The 16,311-nt window shown below is 39.1% G+C and overlaps 3 protein-coding genes across 3 annotated transcripts; all 3 read right to left on the bottom strand.

The window, feature by feature from the left end:
• Nucleotides 1–1,131: 1,131 nt before the first annotated feature.
• Nucleotides 1,132–9,494, bottom strand: LOC132099398 (uncharacterized). The gene is made up of 8 exons (XM_059505787.1): nt 9,442–9,494; nt 3,872–4,094; nt 3,744–3,777; nt 3,104–3,187; nt 2,934–3,025; nt 1,986–2,103; nt 1,318–1,482; nt 1,132–1,157 (listed from the first exon to the last, which is right to left on the bottom strand). The coding sequence occupies exons 1-8, from the start codon at nt 9,492–9,494 to the stop codon at nt 1,132–1,134; spliced, it is 795 nt and encodes a 264-aa protein (XP_059361770.1).
• LOC132150937 (uncharacterized) lies at nt 4,230–11,240 on the bottom strand. The gene is made up of 9 exons (XM_059559296.1): nt 11,193–11,240; nt 11,028–11,105; nt 10,867–10,908; nt 10,386–10,769; nt 10,196–10,297; nt 9,858–10,089; nt 9,442–9,617; nt 9,263–9,356; nt 4,230–4,314 (listed from the first exon to the last, which is right to left on the bottom strand). The coding sequence occupies exons 2-7, from the start codon at nt 11,086–11,088 to the stop codon at nt 9,494–9,496; spliced, it is 945 nt and encodes a 314-aa protein (XP_059415279.1). The 5' UTR covers nt 11,089–11,105; nt 11,193–11,240; the 3' UTR covers nt 4,230–4,314; nt 9,263–9,356; nt 9,442–9,493.
• Nucleotides 11,241–14,483: 3,243 nt separating this feature from the next.
• LOC132100988 (zinc finger BED domain-containing protein 5) lies at nt 14,484–15,899 on the bottom strand. Its single transcript, XM_059506119.1, has one exon. The coding sequence runs from the start codon at nt 15,897–15,899 to the stop codon at nt 14,484–14,486; it is 1,416 nt and encodes a 471-aa protein (XP_059362102.1).
• Nucleotides 15,900–16,311: the final 412 nt, after the last annotated feature.

The following is a 16,311-nucleotide window of genomic DNA, read 5'->3' on the forward strand; positions in this document are numbered from 1 at the left end:
CACTTCTCTTCTCAATCTACATGACATCATTAGGATCTGTCATTCAGAAGCATGGCTTTTCTTATCACTGCTACGCTGATGACACCCAACTCTACCTCTCATTCCAACCAGATGACCCGACGGTAGCTGCTCGCATTTCAGCATGTCTGAGTGACATCTCTAGCTGGATGAATGACCATCACCTTCAGCTTAACCTTACGAAGACAGAACTCCTGGTGATTCCAGTTAACCCATTGCTTCATCACAACTTCTCTATACAGCTGGGCTCATCAACCATTACTCCTTCGAGGACAGCTAGAAACCTAGGAGTTGTGATGGATCATCAGTTAAGCTTCACAGACCACATTGCTACAACTACCCAGTCCTGCAGGTTTGCCTTATACAACATTAGGAAGATTAGACCCAACCAAGCAACCCAACTTCTTGTCCAAGCTCTTGTTCTCTCCAGACTGGACTATTGTAATGCTCTCCTGGCGGGCCTTCCTGCATGTACTGTCAAGCCTCTGCAATTGATCCAGAATGCAGCAGCGAGGGTTGTCTTCAATGAGCCAAAAAAAGCTCACGTTACTCCGCTCCTCATCAGGTTACACTGGCTACCAGTAGCTGCTCGCATCAAATTCAAGGTACTGATGCTAGCCTACAAGACGACCACTGGCACGGCACCAACTTACCTAAACTCATTGGTTAAATCTTATGTGCCCTCCAGAAGTTTGCGCTCTGCAAGTGATCGACGCCTTGTGGTACCATCCCAAAGAAGTTAAAAATCACTCTCAAGGACCTTTTCCTGGACTGTGCCCAGCTGGTGGAATGACCTCCCAATCTCAATTCGTACAGCTGAGTCTTTACTCATTTTCAAGAAATAGCTAAAGACTCATCTTTTTTGCCTGCACTTAACCAACTAACACTAGCACTTTCCCTTTTCTTGTCTTTTAATAAAAAAAAAAAATAAATAAATAAAAAAAAACCTACCTATGCGTTCTATACTAGACTAACTGAGACTTGTCATGGCACTTGTATACTGTTGTTGTTCTCTTGTTGACCTGACTGCTTCTATTGTTCTCATTTGTAAGTCGCTTTGGATAAAAGCGTCTGCTAAATGATTAAATGTAATGTAAATGTAAATGTAATATTTTACATATTCTGTCCACAAGGCTCAGCTGTAAAAGAGACCAAGGACTCAGTCTGATTCTCTCTTTATAAATAAATGTAACATAAAACTAAACTACATGGAATCTAATTGTGCACTATTGTGGTAAGTGAAGACAAAGACAACTTAAATACTGCGTTGACAATAATATTTCCTGTTCCAATCTCTACCTGTTTCCCAAGGCCATATTGAAAAGTCTTGTGCTAAAAGGGTGTCTGCTGGATCCACAGCCTCTGCATTTGAGACCAGAGCATTGTATGATGTTATGGCCTCTTCTAGTTTGCTCTTCTCTTTAGCAATGGCAGATCGCTTGCGTCGCCTGTCTTTGTTGCTGTCTACAAGGAGGTAACACATTGTTCATGTTTCAGAAAAATATAATTTTAATAAAGTACACACATTATGACATGTCCATTCAGATTTATAGATTACTTTCTCAAGAATGTGTAGGATCCTACAAAATGAATTAAAAAAAACCTCAATCACAAACCTGTCTCTCTGTACAACTCCATTTTCTTTTGGTGGATTTTAAGGACCAAGCCTTCCATTAGACGCTGCAGCCCCTGTGGATCATGTGAACTGATAGTATTCGGAGCAGTTTGCAAACAAAACGATAAGCGTACAAACATAATATTCAAAAAGTTATAACATTCAAATTTCACAAGTGGAAGGGCGTAGGAGCGGGTGGGGAAGGGGGGACATGATCCCTAGTGGCAGTTAATGTGGTCCCACCCAATAAAAACAACGATTGTTGAATAAAATGAGTCCCCCTCAATATCAAACTCATTCCTACACCCTTCCACACATGACATGATTTCTTTAGATTTAGTAACAAACTTACTTGATGCTGCCCACAATTGAACATCTGTGACCCACTGCTGAAGATCTTCACTTGTTTTGTTCAGGTGGGATTTGGTCATCTCAATCTCTCCTGCCACCTCAGCTGTTCTCTGTAATGTCTGTAACATACATTAAGTTATACTTATAATGCAAACAGTGTTGGGTCAAGTTCTTGAAAAGTTTATTTTAGTTCATTTTCTGAGTTCACAAGTTTTGGGAAGTCCCTAATAAAAGGTCTCATATTGTAACCTTTTTTTAATATTTTTTTTACGTTTTTATATGTGCAGTTATAAGTATCAAACACCAAGTAAATTGCGTTTTGCAAGCTCTTTTCTAAGTAGCTCTGCTAAAAACAGGTCGATTTTGGTCTGTCTAATTAATGTTCATGAGCCTTTCTTCTGATTTGCCAATTTGAAAGACGCACAAGCAGGCAGCCACAGGGAACAAGCTGTAGTGTGTGTGCAGTGACTGAAGGAGGAGCCTAGGCATTTGTGACATCTCAAAATGCAGGAATTCAAAACGGCTCGTTTTCAGGCACAGCTTCTAAATCTGTTCTAAATATAGGCAGTGTGTGTTTGTCTGACAATCGTCAGTGTAGACACATAGAAGGTAAATACATAGCACCTAGACCTTCATTATGATAATAAAAGCCAGAAAATGTCGATTTTGACAATATGTGACCTTTAAGACAAAATTATCAGGTATATGGAGTTCATATCTTACCGGTGACCATGACTGATATTTTCTTTACTCTTTGTATTTGTTTTATAGGACACTGTTAAGATATGAACTCCATTTACCCGATTATTTTGTCTAAATTAGAGACTTCCCAAAACTTGTGAACTCAGAAAATTAACTAAAATGAACTTTTCAAGAACTTTACCCAACACTGAATGCAAAGGTTAATCTAAATTAGAATTAATAAACAAAAACATAATACCAAATGTACCTTAACATATCTTTGAGCAAGATAATTGTGAAGATTTAACTTTTTCCTTAGGTTCCATCCACGAACATGGATAGTGATCATATCTGTGCGTGCTGAAAAAATAAATGAACATGTCCATTTTAAATAATGCACATATTTAACAATAACTTTAATTAAACCCAACGACTCACCAGATTTGGTCATATATTTTGTTGTCAATGCAGCACGAAACATAAATAAATTAACTGCTTCCACTTCCTCTCCAACAGTCAAACCTGCATTAGTAGGAAATATAAAAATTGTTAAGGAACAGATCCATCGGGGTACGAGTGGCATAGTGGTCAAAGTTGCTGCCAGGCAGAACAAATGATGTCATGATAGTCAGCAGTTCGAGCCTGACTATAGCTTCTCTGACTTTGCCAGGAACTCCAAAGTCCAGCAGAAACAATGCAACATTTAACATACAAGCGTGAAGTGATAATGACACAACAACAGTACTAAGAGGGGCCCAAAAACATTATATACCATTGTAAATGTTAGCGATTTCCTTTAAAAGTGTAACTTAAATTACGATATGGACATTTAACCTGTCTATGAGAATAATCCAATGACAGGTTTATCAGTAGATACTCTAAAGCTGGGGTCTCAAACCGGTTCCACAGAGGGCCTTGTGTATGCTTGTTTTTGGTCTTTCTCTTCAATTAGTGACCAATTAAGATCCTAACCAATTAGTGACCTACTCAGTCTGGTACAAGGTAAAAGAGAAAACCTGCATACACTAGGCCCTCAATGGAACAGGTTTGAGACCACTGCTCTAAAGTTAAAACTCACCAGCTCCCTCTTGGTTGCGGCCACCCCACTCCACCTGTTATGCATAATCATTGCAACATTGTATCCAAAGTACTCATATAATAATCATTATGTATTTAGAATTAAAAATAAATAATCAATACAATTACCTCACATTTGGTTGAATGACCTTTTGCATGCATAACTGATAAGAATGGTTGCATTTGCAAAAGATACTCTAGATCAGGAAAGGCCTCACACACTCTTTTTAAGTATGGGTAATATTTGCACATTACATCAGTGCAGACAAACTCAATCTTTTGTGTCTTGCCAAGCTCTTTTTGAAGATAAAAAGAGGGTATGCAAACACTTCTCCACGGTACATCTGTAGTCCTGTAGACAAAAGAGTTAGTTCAGAATTCTAGTATAATCAAAGACAAGAAAGTCTTGGTTAGCTTGGGTTCATCAGAGCGCTGAACCTACCATTCAAAAGAATGCAGTGTCTAAAGACTGTAATCATCACACCCTCTTCATCAAGTTTGGATTGAGACTTCTTGTTAGACTCACTACCAGCTTTAAAGTGTGAGTTTCCACAAATGGGTCGGCCTGGTGACTAAGAGAATATTTTCACAAAAAATTATTATTGTTGTTAAATCATCATCAATGTCAATGTCAATGTCACCTTTATTTATATAGCGCTTTAAACAAAATACATTGCGTCAAAGCAACTGAACAACATTCATTAGGAAAACAGTGTCAATAATGCAAAAATGATAGTTAAAGGCAGTTCATCATTGGATTCAGTTATGTCATCTCTGTTCAGTTAAATAGTGTCTGTGCATTTATTTGCAATCAAGTCAACGATATCGCTGTAGATGAAGTGTCCCCAACTAAGCAAGCCAGAGGCGACAACGGCAAGGAACCGAAACTCCATCGGTGACAGAATGGAGAAAAAAACCTTGGGAGAAACCAGGCTCAGTTGGGGGGCCAGTTCTCCTCTGACCAGACGAAACCAGTAGTTCAATTCCAGGCTGCAGCAAAGTCAGATTGTGCAGAAGAATCATCTGTTTCCTGTGGTCTTGTCCTGGTGCTCCTCTGAGACAAGGTCTTTACAGGGGATCTGTATCTGGGGCTCTAGTTGTCCTGGTCTCCGCTGTCTTTCAGGGATGTAGAGGTCCTTTCTAGGTGCTGATCCAGCATCTGGTCTGGATACGTACTGGATCCGGGTGACTGCAGTGACCCTCTGATCTGGACACAGACTGGATCTGGTGGCCACGGTGACCTCGGAACAAGAGAGAAACAGACAAATATTAGCGTAGATGCCATTGTTCTAATGATGTAGCAAGTACATAGGTTGTTATGGGAAGTGTTTCCGGTTCCGGTTTACCTAATTAATGCAGCCTAAAAATCCTTTAACGGATTTGGATAATAAAAGCATATTAGTATGTTATGTGTATGCCAGGTTAAAGAGATGGGTCTTTAATCTAGATTTAAACTGCAAGAGTGTGTCTGCCTCCCGAACAATGTTAGGTAGGTTATTCCAGAGTTTGGGCGCCAAATAGGAAAAGGATCTGCCGCCTGCAGTTGATTTTGATATTCTAGGTATTATCAAATTGCCTGAGTTTTGAGAACGTAGCGGACGTAGAGGATTATAATGTAAAAGGAGCTCATTCAAATACTGAGGTGCTAAACCATTCAGGGCTTTATAAGTAATAAGCAATATTTTAAAATCTATGCGATGCTTGATAGGGAGCCAGTGCAGTGTTGACAGGACCGGGCTAATATGGTCATACTTCCTGGTTCTAGTAAGAACTCTTGCTGCTGCATTTTGGACTAGCTGTAGTTTGTTTACTAAGCGTGCAGAACAACCACCCAATAAAGCATTACAATAATCTAACCTTGAGGTCATAAATGCATGGATTAACATTTCTGCATTTGACATTGAGAGCATAGGCCGTAATTTAGATATATTTTTGAGATGGAAAAATGCAGTTTTACAAATGCTAGAAACGTGGCTTTCTAAGGAAAGATTGCGATCAAGTAACACACCTAGGTTCCTAACTGATGACGAAGAATTGACAGAGCAACCATCAAGTCTTAGACAGTGTTCTAGGTTATTACAAGCAGAGTTTTTAGGTCCTATAATTAACACCTCTGTTTTTTCAGAATTTAGCAGTAAGAAATTACTCGTCATCCAGTTTTTTATATCGACTATGCAATCCATTAGTTTTTCAAATTGGTGTGTTTCACCGGGCTGCGAAGAAATATAGAGCTGAGTATCATCAGCATAACAGTGAAAGCTAACACCATGTTTCCTGATGATATCTCCCAAGGGTAACATATAAAGCGTGAAGAGTAGTGGCCCTAGTACTGAGCCTTGAGGTACTCCATACTGCACTTGTGATCGATAGGATACATCTTCATTCACTGCTACGAACTGATGGCGGTCATATAAGTACGATTTAAACCATGCTAATGCACTTCCACTGATGCCAACAAAGTATTCAAGTCTATGCAAAAGAATGTTGTTGTCAATTGTGTCAAACGCAGCACTAAGATCCTATTAAACTAATAGAGAGATACACCCACGATCAGATGATAAGAGCAGATCATTTGTAACTCTAAGAAGAGCAGTCTCAGTACTATGATACGGTCTAAATCCTGACTGGAAATCCTCACATATACCATTTTTCTCTAAGAAGGAATATAATTGTGTGGATACCACCTTTTCTAGTATCTTGGACAGAAAAGGGAGATTCGAGATTGGTCTATAATTAACTAATTCTTTGGGGTCAAGTTGTGGTTTTTTGATGAGAGGCTTAATAACAGCCAGTTTGAAGGTTTTGGGGACATGTCCTAATGACAATGAGGAATTAATAATAGTCAGAAGAGGATCTATGACTTCTGGAAGCACCTCTTTCAGGAGCTTAGATGGTATAGGGTCTAACATACATGTTGTTGGTTTAGATGATTTAACAAGTTTATACAATTCTTCCTCTCCTATGGTAGAGAATGAGTGGAACTGTTCCTCAGGGGGTCTATAGTGCACTGTCTGATGTGATACTGTAGCTGACGGCTGAATGGTTGCAATTTTATCTCTAATAGTATCGATTTTAGAAGTAAAGTAGTTCATAAACTCATTACTGCTGTGGTGTTGGGAAATGTCAACACTTGTTGAGGCTTTATTTTTCGTTAATTTAGCCACTGTATTGAATAAATACCTGGGGTTATGTTTGTTTTCTTCTAAAAGAGAAGAAAAGTAATCAGATCTAGCAGTTTTTAATGCTTTTCTGTAGGATATGTTACTTTCCCGCCAAGCAATACGAAATACCTCTAGTTTTGTTTTCCTCCAGCTGCGCTCCATTTTTCGGGCTGCTCTCTTTAGGGTGCGAGTATGCTCATTATACCATGGTGTCAAACTGTTTTCCTTAACCTTCCTTAAGCGTAAAGGAGCAACTTTATTTAAAGTGCTAGAAAAGAGAGAGTCCATAGTTTCTGTTACGTCATCAAGTTGTTCTGAGCTTTTGGATATGCTAAGGAATTTGGATACATCAGGAAGATAACTTAAAAAGCAGTCTTTTGTGGTAGAAGTGATGGTTCTTCCATACTTGTAACAAGAAGTAGAATTTACAATTTTGGCTATATGAATTTTGCAAAGAACTAAATAATGATCTGAGATATCATCACTTGGCTGAATAATTTCAACACCATCAACATCAATTCCATGTGACAGTATTAAATCTAGAGTATGATTTTGACAATGAGTAGGTCCTGAAACGTGTTGTCTAACACCAATAGAGTTCAGAATTTCTATAAATGCTGATCCCAATGCATCGTTTTCATTATCAACATGGATATTAAAATCACCAACTATTAAAACTTTATCTGCAGCCAGAACTAACTCAGATGTAAAATCACCAAACTCTTTAATAAAGTCTGTATGGTGCCCTGGTGGCCTGTATACAGTAGCCAGTACAAACATAACAGGGGATTTATCATTAACATTTGTTTCTTTGGATAATGTTATATGAAGTACCATTACTTCAAACGAGTTATACTTGTAGCCTGCCCTCTGAGAAATCCTGAAAACGTTGTTATAAATTGAAGCAACGCCTCCACCTTTGCCTTTTGGACGTGGCTCATGTTTATAACAGTAATCTTGGGGGGTGGACTCATTTAAAATAATGTAATCATCAGGTTTTAGCCAGGTTTCTGTCAAACAGAGTACATCTATATTATGATTAGTGATCATATTATTTACAAAAAGTGTTTTCGTAGAAAGGGATCTGATATTCAATAAGCCAAGCTTTATCATTTGTTTATCCATATTGCTTCTGTTTTTTATTTGTTGAACCTCAATTAAATTGTTAATCTTAACTTGGTTTGGACGTTTTTTGTTTTATCTAGTTTGGGGAACAGACACAGTCTCTATAGTGTGATATCTAGGTGAAAAAGTCTCTATGTGCTGAGAATTAACTGACCTCTGTGACGGGAGACAGCTAGCAGACGGTCGGTTTAGCCAGTCTGTCTGCTTCCTGACCTGGGCCCCAGTTAGTCAAGTATAAACACTAAGACTATTTGCCATATTTCTAGAGAGAAGAGTGGCGCCACCCCAGGAGGGATGAAGACCATCTCTTTTAAACAGGTCAGGTCTGCCCCAGAAGCTCGTCCAATTGTCTATGAAACCTATGTTATTCTGTGGGCACCACTTAGACATCCAGCCATTGAGTGATGACAATCTGCTATGCATCTCATCACCACGGTAAGCAGGGAGGGGACCAGAGCATATTACAGTGTCTGACATCGTGCTTGCAAGTTCACACACCTCTTTAATGTTATTTTTAGTGATCTCCGACTGGCGAAGTCGAACATCATTAGCGCCGGCATGAATAACAATCTTACTGTATTTACGTTTAGCATTAGCCAGCACTTTTAAATTTGCCAAGATGTCAGGCGCTCTGGCTCCCGGTAAACATTTGACTATGGTGGCTGGTGTCTCTATATTCACGTTCCGTACAATAGAATCACCAATAACTAGAGCACTTTCATCAGGTTTCTCAGTGGGTGCATCACTGAGTGGGGAGAACCTGTTTAATGTTTTGATCGGAACAGAAGAGCGGTGTTTTGACCCACGACTACGCTGCCTCACCGTCACCCAGTTGCCCTGCTGCTGGGGCTCTGTTTCCGGAACCGAACAATGTACAGGAATCCCTGAGCTAGACGCATCCAAAGCCGTATCTAGAGCCCTAACATTTTTACTGTCCTCAATTAAAGTTTGGATGCGTGTCTCTAATTCTGAAATCTTCTCTGTCAGCCTAACTATTTCCCTGCATTTATCACATGTGAATCCCTCATCAGCGACAGAGATAGATAAACTGTACATGTGGCAAGAGGTGCAAGAAACAATGATAGGAGAAGCCATTACTCACCGTGCTTGATGAAAATTCTTACTGCGGTTGTTTGATGAACTTGTGATCATCATAGATGACCTGTAAGTTGTACATGATAAAATTGTCTCTTATGACTGAAGCATTAATTAAATATATTTTTCCATAACTTACAGTTTTGATTTTGTCTCTAATAGTTTGCAAAAACTCTGCAACCTCTTCATTTTTGGCAAAGAAGGTTCCATCAAAATATGGATTTTCATTTATCCTACAAAAATACAAAAAACACTGAATGGACTCTGACAGGTTTAGGTTTTGTCTTTTAAAAGATAAATTACTTTAAGTTAACTTACCCGTTGCGATTAAACCTGTACATTTTCCTGTTCCCATCAAGAGACACTGCCATCATATCCTGACTGCAAGCTGAACAGGAAAAATGGTCATCTCCAAGAAGTGTTTCCATCTCATGTCTACAGTATGTCCATTCCAGAAAACTGCGCTGAAAACAGTCCACTGATATTGTACCAACCTAGTAAACATAAAATAGACTAGTTATGGTGAGAGTTGCTTAAGAAGTAACAGATACATTTTTGCATTGTACTATACAGTACAACCTGACTTCTCCTTATCATGATTCCACAAAATTTCCTTTCCTTGTACATCTAGCCACAACTTTCTTATTTATAAAACAAACCTTTATGTCAAGGGCTATAACCCCCCTTACCCATTTATCGTCTACATTATTATATTTTGTTTAAATCTGACTTACTCTGCCAGAACGCATTGAGCGCTTTGCAGCATTCTCACAAAGGCCTGTGTGGATAGGCCAGGTGCCGTGACTTTAAAGTCTTCAAAGGTACTGAACAGGTCGACAGTGTAAACTGTTTGAAACTCAATGGTTCCAGGCCAGTACCCATTTAATATAAGGTCTTTGACCTCAGGTGTCCACGATTTTAGGCAAGACTTACAGGTTACCAAAGGAAGGGAGAGATCATAGCGACCTATTGGGTCAAACAGAGATATTCATCACAACCATACATTCAACTATACAAAGCCTTTGTACTTGCTTTACACATTTTATGTTGTAAGTTAAACAAAGGTAAGCACCATTAATATTTATGAAGATAATGGCAGGACCAGCATTCACCGAAACATCCTCAGCACCACAACAGCAAATCTTGTTGGGCAAAGCGATCGGTAGGAGACAATCTGGAAAAACAGACATCAATATTAATATTAATTGTAACAGTTTACACTTGATATGTAATGTAATCCAATCCATATAGCGGTCACATACCTTGCTCACTAACTACATGTTCACCAGTGCTGTCTTTTGTAACGATGCATTTCGTTGACATGGCTTTGTAAAATCCTCCCACAAATGACTCCCTGTTGTGTAGAACATACTGGTGATGCACTGACACATCACAGTTACTGCAATACAGTTCTTTGGGGAGGCAGTCTCTGCATCGAATAACAGCCTCTTCCACATGACACTGTTGGCAAGCTTGTTGAGGTGTCCTTCCGCTTGTTAACATGGCTTTTAAAAGATGTGGTCTTGATTTTTGCCACTTTTCGTCACATAGTTCATGCCGCAAACCCCAGGTCCGTATGTTGTAAGTTTCTGATGGATAAATGTCTGGGCTGTCTAAGCTCTCCTTGAGTTCTTGAATATTTTTGTCTTTAGAGGAGAGGGATAAATGGAGTTAAAGTATTTCATATCCTGTAAAATACAAAATTAGTTATGTACATATATTGTATCTGACATTGTCTCTTACCAATCAATTGAAGTGTCTCCTCAAACCGTCGAGGTGAAGTGCCTGTGTAGGAATACATACAATAGGTACACAATACAATCAGCAAGAATACATGCAGTGCTAAAATGTACAACAGTTGTGCATGTTGTTAGTTATAAAAAATAATAATAGTACATTCTCACCATCTGTTGTATCAGCAATGTCTTCTGATGGATCTTCATATTGAGGTCGTGTCGACCTCATTCGACATTCAGATGTGACTGGACAATCATATGAAAACTTTAGAGATTGTCTAAAAATTCATGACAATTTAGAGGAATGCTGCTTATAATTGACATAACACATACTATCTCTTGAGGGAGTTCGATTCTCAATAGTCAATCGTCCCAACTGGTCCCTCTCGACACGACCTCAATATGAAGATCCATCAGAAGACATTGCTGATACAACAGATGTTGAGAATGTACTATTATTAATTTTTATAACTAACAACATGCACAACTGTTGTACAACAATCAGCACCGGAGCTCCCCAGGGCTGCGTTCTCTCCCCACTGCTCTTCTCCCTGTACACTAATGATTGCACATCTAAGGACCCCTCTGTCAAGCTCCTGAAGTTTGCAGATGACACCACACTCATCGGCCTCATTCAGGACGGTGACGAGTCTGCTTACAGACAGGAGGTTAAAGAGCTGGCTGTCTGGTGCACTCTCAACAACCTGGAGCTTAACACGCTCAAAACAGTGGAGATGACTGTGGACTTCAGGAGAAACCCCCCTGCACTCCCCCCACTCACCATCATGAACAGCACTGTGACTGCAGTGGAGTCATTCAGGTTCCTGGGCACCACTATCTCTCAGGACCTGAAGTGGGACATTCACATTGACTCCATTGTGAAAAAGGCCCAGCAGAGGTTGTACTTCCTTCGCCAGCTGAGGAAGTTTAACCTGCCACAGGATCTGCTGAAACAGTTCTACTCCACCATCATCGAATCCATCCTCTGCACTTCAGTAACTGTCTGGTTCAGCTCAGCTTCTAAATCTGACCTCAGAAGACTACAGAGGGTAGTTCGGACTGCTGAGCGAATCATCGGTTCAACTCTCCCATTTAATATTTAATATTTATATACACATACACTTAATTTATCTAACACACATACTTAGTATACACTTACATTTTGCACATAATATACATGTACATACATAACTGCATTTTTGTAATATACCTGCCTACAATTGTCAATTTGTATATTGTTATTCCTTATCTACTTATTTGTATTTTTTGTATTTTTATATTCTTTTATTATGTGTTTTATGTTCTGTCGCTGTCATTCTGTTGTACTGCGGAGCTTCTGTCACGAAAACAAAAGCTCATTCTGATTCTGATTCTGATTCTCTTTCTCCACCGCACTGAGTCAAAGTTCTTGCTCTTACATTTGGCCTTACATGGATCCTTCTGGAATAAATGTATTGATTAATAAATTGCAGCTAAATGAAATTGTACTCATTGAATTGTATAGTCTAGTATGCAAATAAATGGCAAGTTATCATTTTTATAATTGCGTCCGTTTTGAGAATGTGTCTAGTTACATTTATTTATATTTGAGTAAATCAAGTTCATATTTGGGTTCAGATGGGTAACTTAAATCTATGCTCAAAAGCATTTCTCAAGAATATATCTGTAAAAGTTATTCATTGGAGTCTATTAAATATAACAAAAATTGATATCTCACTAGAAAGGCACCGCAAATGTTCATGCAGCAATGTCTAACATAACATTAACCTATAACAGTTGTTCCCAACATTTTTATGTGACTAATATAATTATAACTAATTATAATACTAATATACCCTAATATTAATTTTACTATGCCTACGTGTCTTGAATTATGGGCCTACAGCTGTTTGTGAAACACTGATCCAAAACGCTTATTAATTGTTATTTTGGCTACCACTCGTTTGGGCTAACATAACATATATTCTTCTTTGCTTACCTTTTCATGTACTTTGTCTCTTAATTCGGAACTAATTATATCAATTAGCCGACTATCAACATAATCGTCCACGTCTCCAGTAAGTGTAAAAACGTTAGGCCCATCACGAGGAATCTGTTTCTGTAGTCTTTTCCTTCTTGCCATGTCACGTCTACTCCAGAAATACGCAATATTTTACGTTTGCTTATTTTTAGATGTTGTCTATTCAATATATCGTTCAACTGTTTTACCTCTCAGATTAAACTCGCAGTGGTGTACCTTCATATATGCCGCCCGCGTCATAGATATATATGGCCCGCGTAAACCCCACTTCCGGAAAATTAGGGTTCAGGTTCAAATGGCACCAATACAAACTTATTTCCCATTTCATTGAATATATTAGCTAGATTTCTATTCTTCCAGTATTGTACAAAACATATAAAAAACAATTAAAAAATATATAAAAAAACATATGTACATTGTACAAAACATATAAAAAATAAAATTTATATCTTACATTTACCTGTGATAAGCGAATAGGTATATTTTATAATTGTTTATACAATTAGCATCATTTAAAATGCGAACTGCCAACGAAACTGCTGGAGTAACATCCTGGCCTGACGACAGATTACTCTGTGGTGTGTCTTCAGCCTGTTAAATCCTCATTAGTTTTTGTTGTTGCTGTAGTTTTTGGCGTTTTATTTAAAGAAGACAACACCATTACAAAAAAACACATGAATTTCACATGTGAATGCATGTGATCACATGTGGATGCATGTGAAGTATGTAAAAACCACATGTAATTTATTGTGACACATTGCTATATTTCAACATGTGAAATCATGTGAATCACATGTGAACATACATGTGAATCATAGGCGTAATTTAACCCCCCCATCCCCCCGTAAATAATCAAAACTGGCCAGTGCAACCCCCCCACCAAAAAAAATCTTATCATAATGATGAATGAAAATGATTAACTTAGATCTCAACCCCCCCAATGTGGAACCCAAAGTTACACCCTTGGTGTGAACACAGGTGTGAATGTGAAGTGTTTAAAAACCACATGTGATCACATGTGCTTTTTCACATGTGAAATGCATTTGTTTTTTTTTTCTGTAAGGGGCAGTTTTGCCCTTAGGCCTCTTGCCTGGGAAACCTGTCTGTTGCTAAAGCCAAACCTTCCATGGGTGCTGCCTGCTAACCCTAAGCATTAAACAATAAAGTGCATGCACAATCATGTTTATTGTAGATCAGTGGTTCTCAAACTTTTTACACCAAGTACCACCTCAGAAAATATTTGGCTCTCCAAGTACCACCATAATGACCAATATTAAAATACAGTAGCATAGTAGGCCTAACTATTCAGCTACAGTTATGCACAGCTGAAAAACCAGGCAGTTTTATTTATAATAAGAATATTTATTGTCAGCCACTTTAAACATATTGTTGTAACAACACAGTTTTAACATCAACACTGTGCTGCCTACATACAGGTAGTTTTTTAATTATTAAATTAAAATGTATTGCACCTAAAAGTGAAATAAAAACTGTACTAACAGATTAAAGGAACATGTAGTTAAAAGGGAAATACAAACTGTACAGATTAACTGAAAATGTATTGTACTTAAAACAAGTACATGTTGTTTAAAACTTACATGAGCTTAATGTGATGGGTGCGCATGCCTCTGTGAACACAGTCCTGAGATGTCTGGGTCAATGGAGGTCAGCTTCAGTCTCAGGTTTGGCTCAGCGTCCACCCTGCTTCTGTACTTTGTTTTTATGACAACTAGTAGAGAGAATCCTTTCTCGCAAAGATACGTGGTCACAAAAGGAAGGAGAAAACGCAAGGCCTTGTCAGAAAGCACAGGGTATTCACTGTGCTGCTTTATCCAAAAGTCCAGCAGTGTCTGCGTTCTGAAAGCTACCTTCAATGTTTCGTCACAAGACAACTCTATTAAACTCTCCTGCTCACCAACAGTCAAGTCCTGTGAAGCCATCTGAGAGGTGTTGATGCTGAAAGGGTTTCTCATCCAGCGGCTAGCTTCAGCTTCAGGCATCACTGGGAAATAATCAAGGAACTGTTGTCTGAGTGACACGAGGTGTGCAGTGATGTTATCCCTGAGTCTACCATCAAGCGTCAGGTCATTGTCAGACAGAAAACTTTCCAAAGCAGGGAAAGCTGAAACATCACCTGTCTTGATTTTTATTTCAAATAATTCCAACTTCTTAAGCAGTGCATTGATTTTGTCCTGCACATCAAAAACATTGATGGAGAGTCCCTGTAGTCCCAAATTCAGTTCATTTAAATGTGAAAAAATGTCAGACAAATATGCCAGCTGACTGAGCCACACAGTATCCTCGAAAATGTCTGACAAGGGGAAATTTGTGTCCTGTAAGAACATATGGACCTCTTTGTGCAATTCAAAAAGCCTCGAAAGCACCTTTCCTCTTGAAAGCCACTGCACTTCAGTATGAAGCAAGAGTTGGACATGCTCACTGCCCATTTCCTCGCAGAGTACACAAAATAAACGAGAATTCATCGGCCTGGCCTTAATGAAGTTCACAGCAGAGTCCAGTACAGACTTCAGGTCACCAGGCATCTTCTTCACTGCTAGTGCCTCACGATGGATGCTGCAGTGAGTCCTGCGCATCTCAGGTGCTACCTCTCGGATGCGAGCTGCTACTCCACTGTGACGACCTGTCATAGCCCTCGCGCCATCAGTACACACTCCCACACACTTTTTCCAGTCCAGTCCATTCTCTTGGATAAACGCGTCCAGTACCTGGAATATGTGCTCTGCTGTAGTTCTGGTCCCAAGTGACTGGCAGAACATAAAGTCCTCATGAGCTGAACCATCCTTTTCATATCTCACATAAACCAATAAATTGGCCAAATCTGTGACATCCGTGTTCTTGTCAAGCTGGATGGCAAAATATTGACTGCTTTGAATGCGCTCAATCAGTGTCTTTTTAACATCGTCAGCCATTTCTTTTATTCTCCGTGACACAGTGTCATTTGAAAGCGGCACCAAGTTTAACTCTTTTGCAGCTTTCTCTCCACACATGATGCGCGTCATTTCTTTGGCTAAAGGTAGACACAGTTGTTCCCCTATTGTGTGCGGCTTACCTTTGGCGATCCGGAGGCTGGCACGATATGAAGCTTCCTGTGCTTTGAGTGTAGGTGTACCACAGGATTGAATGATGGATTTTGACTGCTTCAGTTCATTACGTTTTCGCAAAAAAAAATCCACTGGTTTGTCCTTAAGCTCCGTGTGTTTAGTTACAAGATGCCGTTTGAGATGCAATGGTTTCATGCATTCATTGCTAAGAACTTTGCCACATACCACACACTGTGGCCTGGGCTCTTCCTCTCTTCCACTCCAAATAAATCCAAACTTGATATAATTCGGGTCGTACTTTCTCACTGTTTTGAAGCGTTTGCTGCTGCTGCTTTCACCCGCGCTTTTAAAGTTGCCTTGTTGTTAACGT

The sequence above is a fragment of the Carassius carassius genome, chromosome 1, assembly GCF_963082965.1.
Source record: "Carassius carassius chromosome 1, fCarCar2.1, whole genome shotgun sequence".
Lineage (NCBI taxonomy): Eukaryota > Metazoa > Chordata > Actinopteri > Cypriniformes > Cyprinidae > Carassius > Carassius carassius.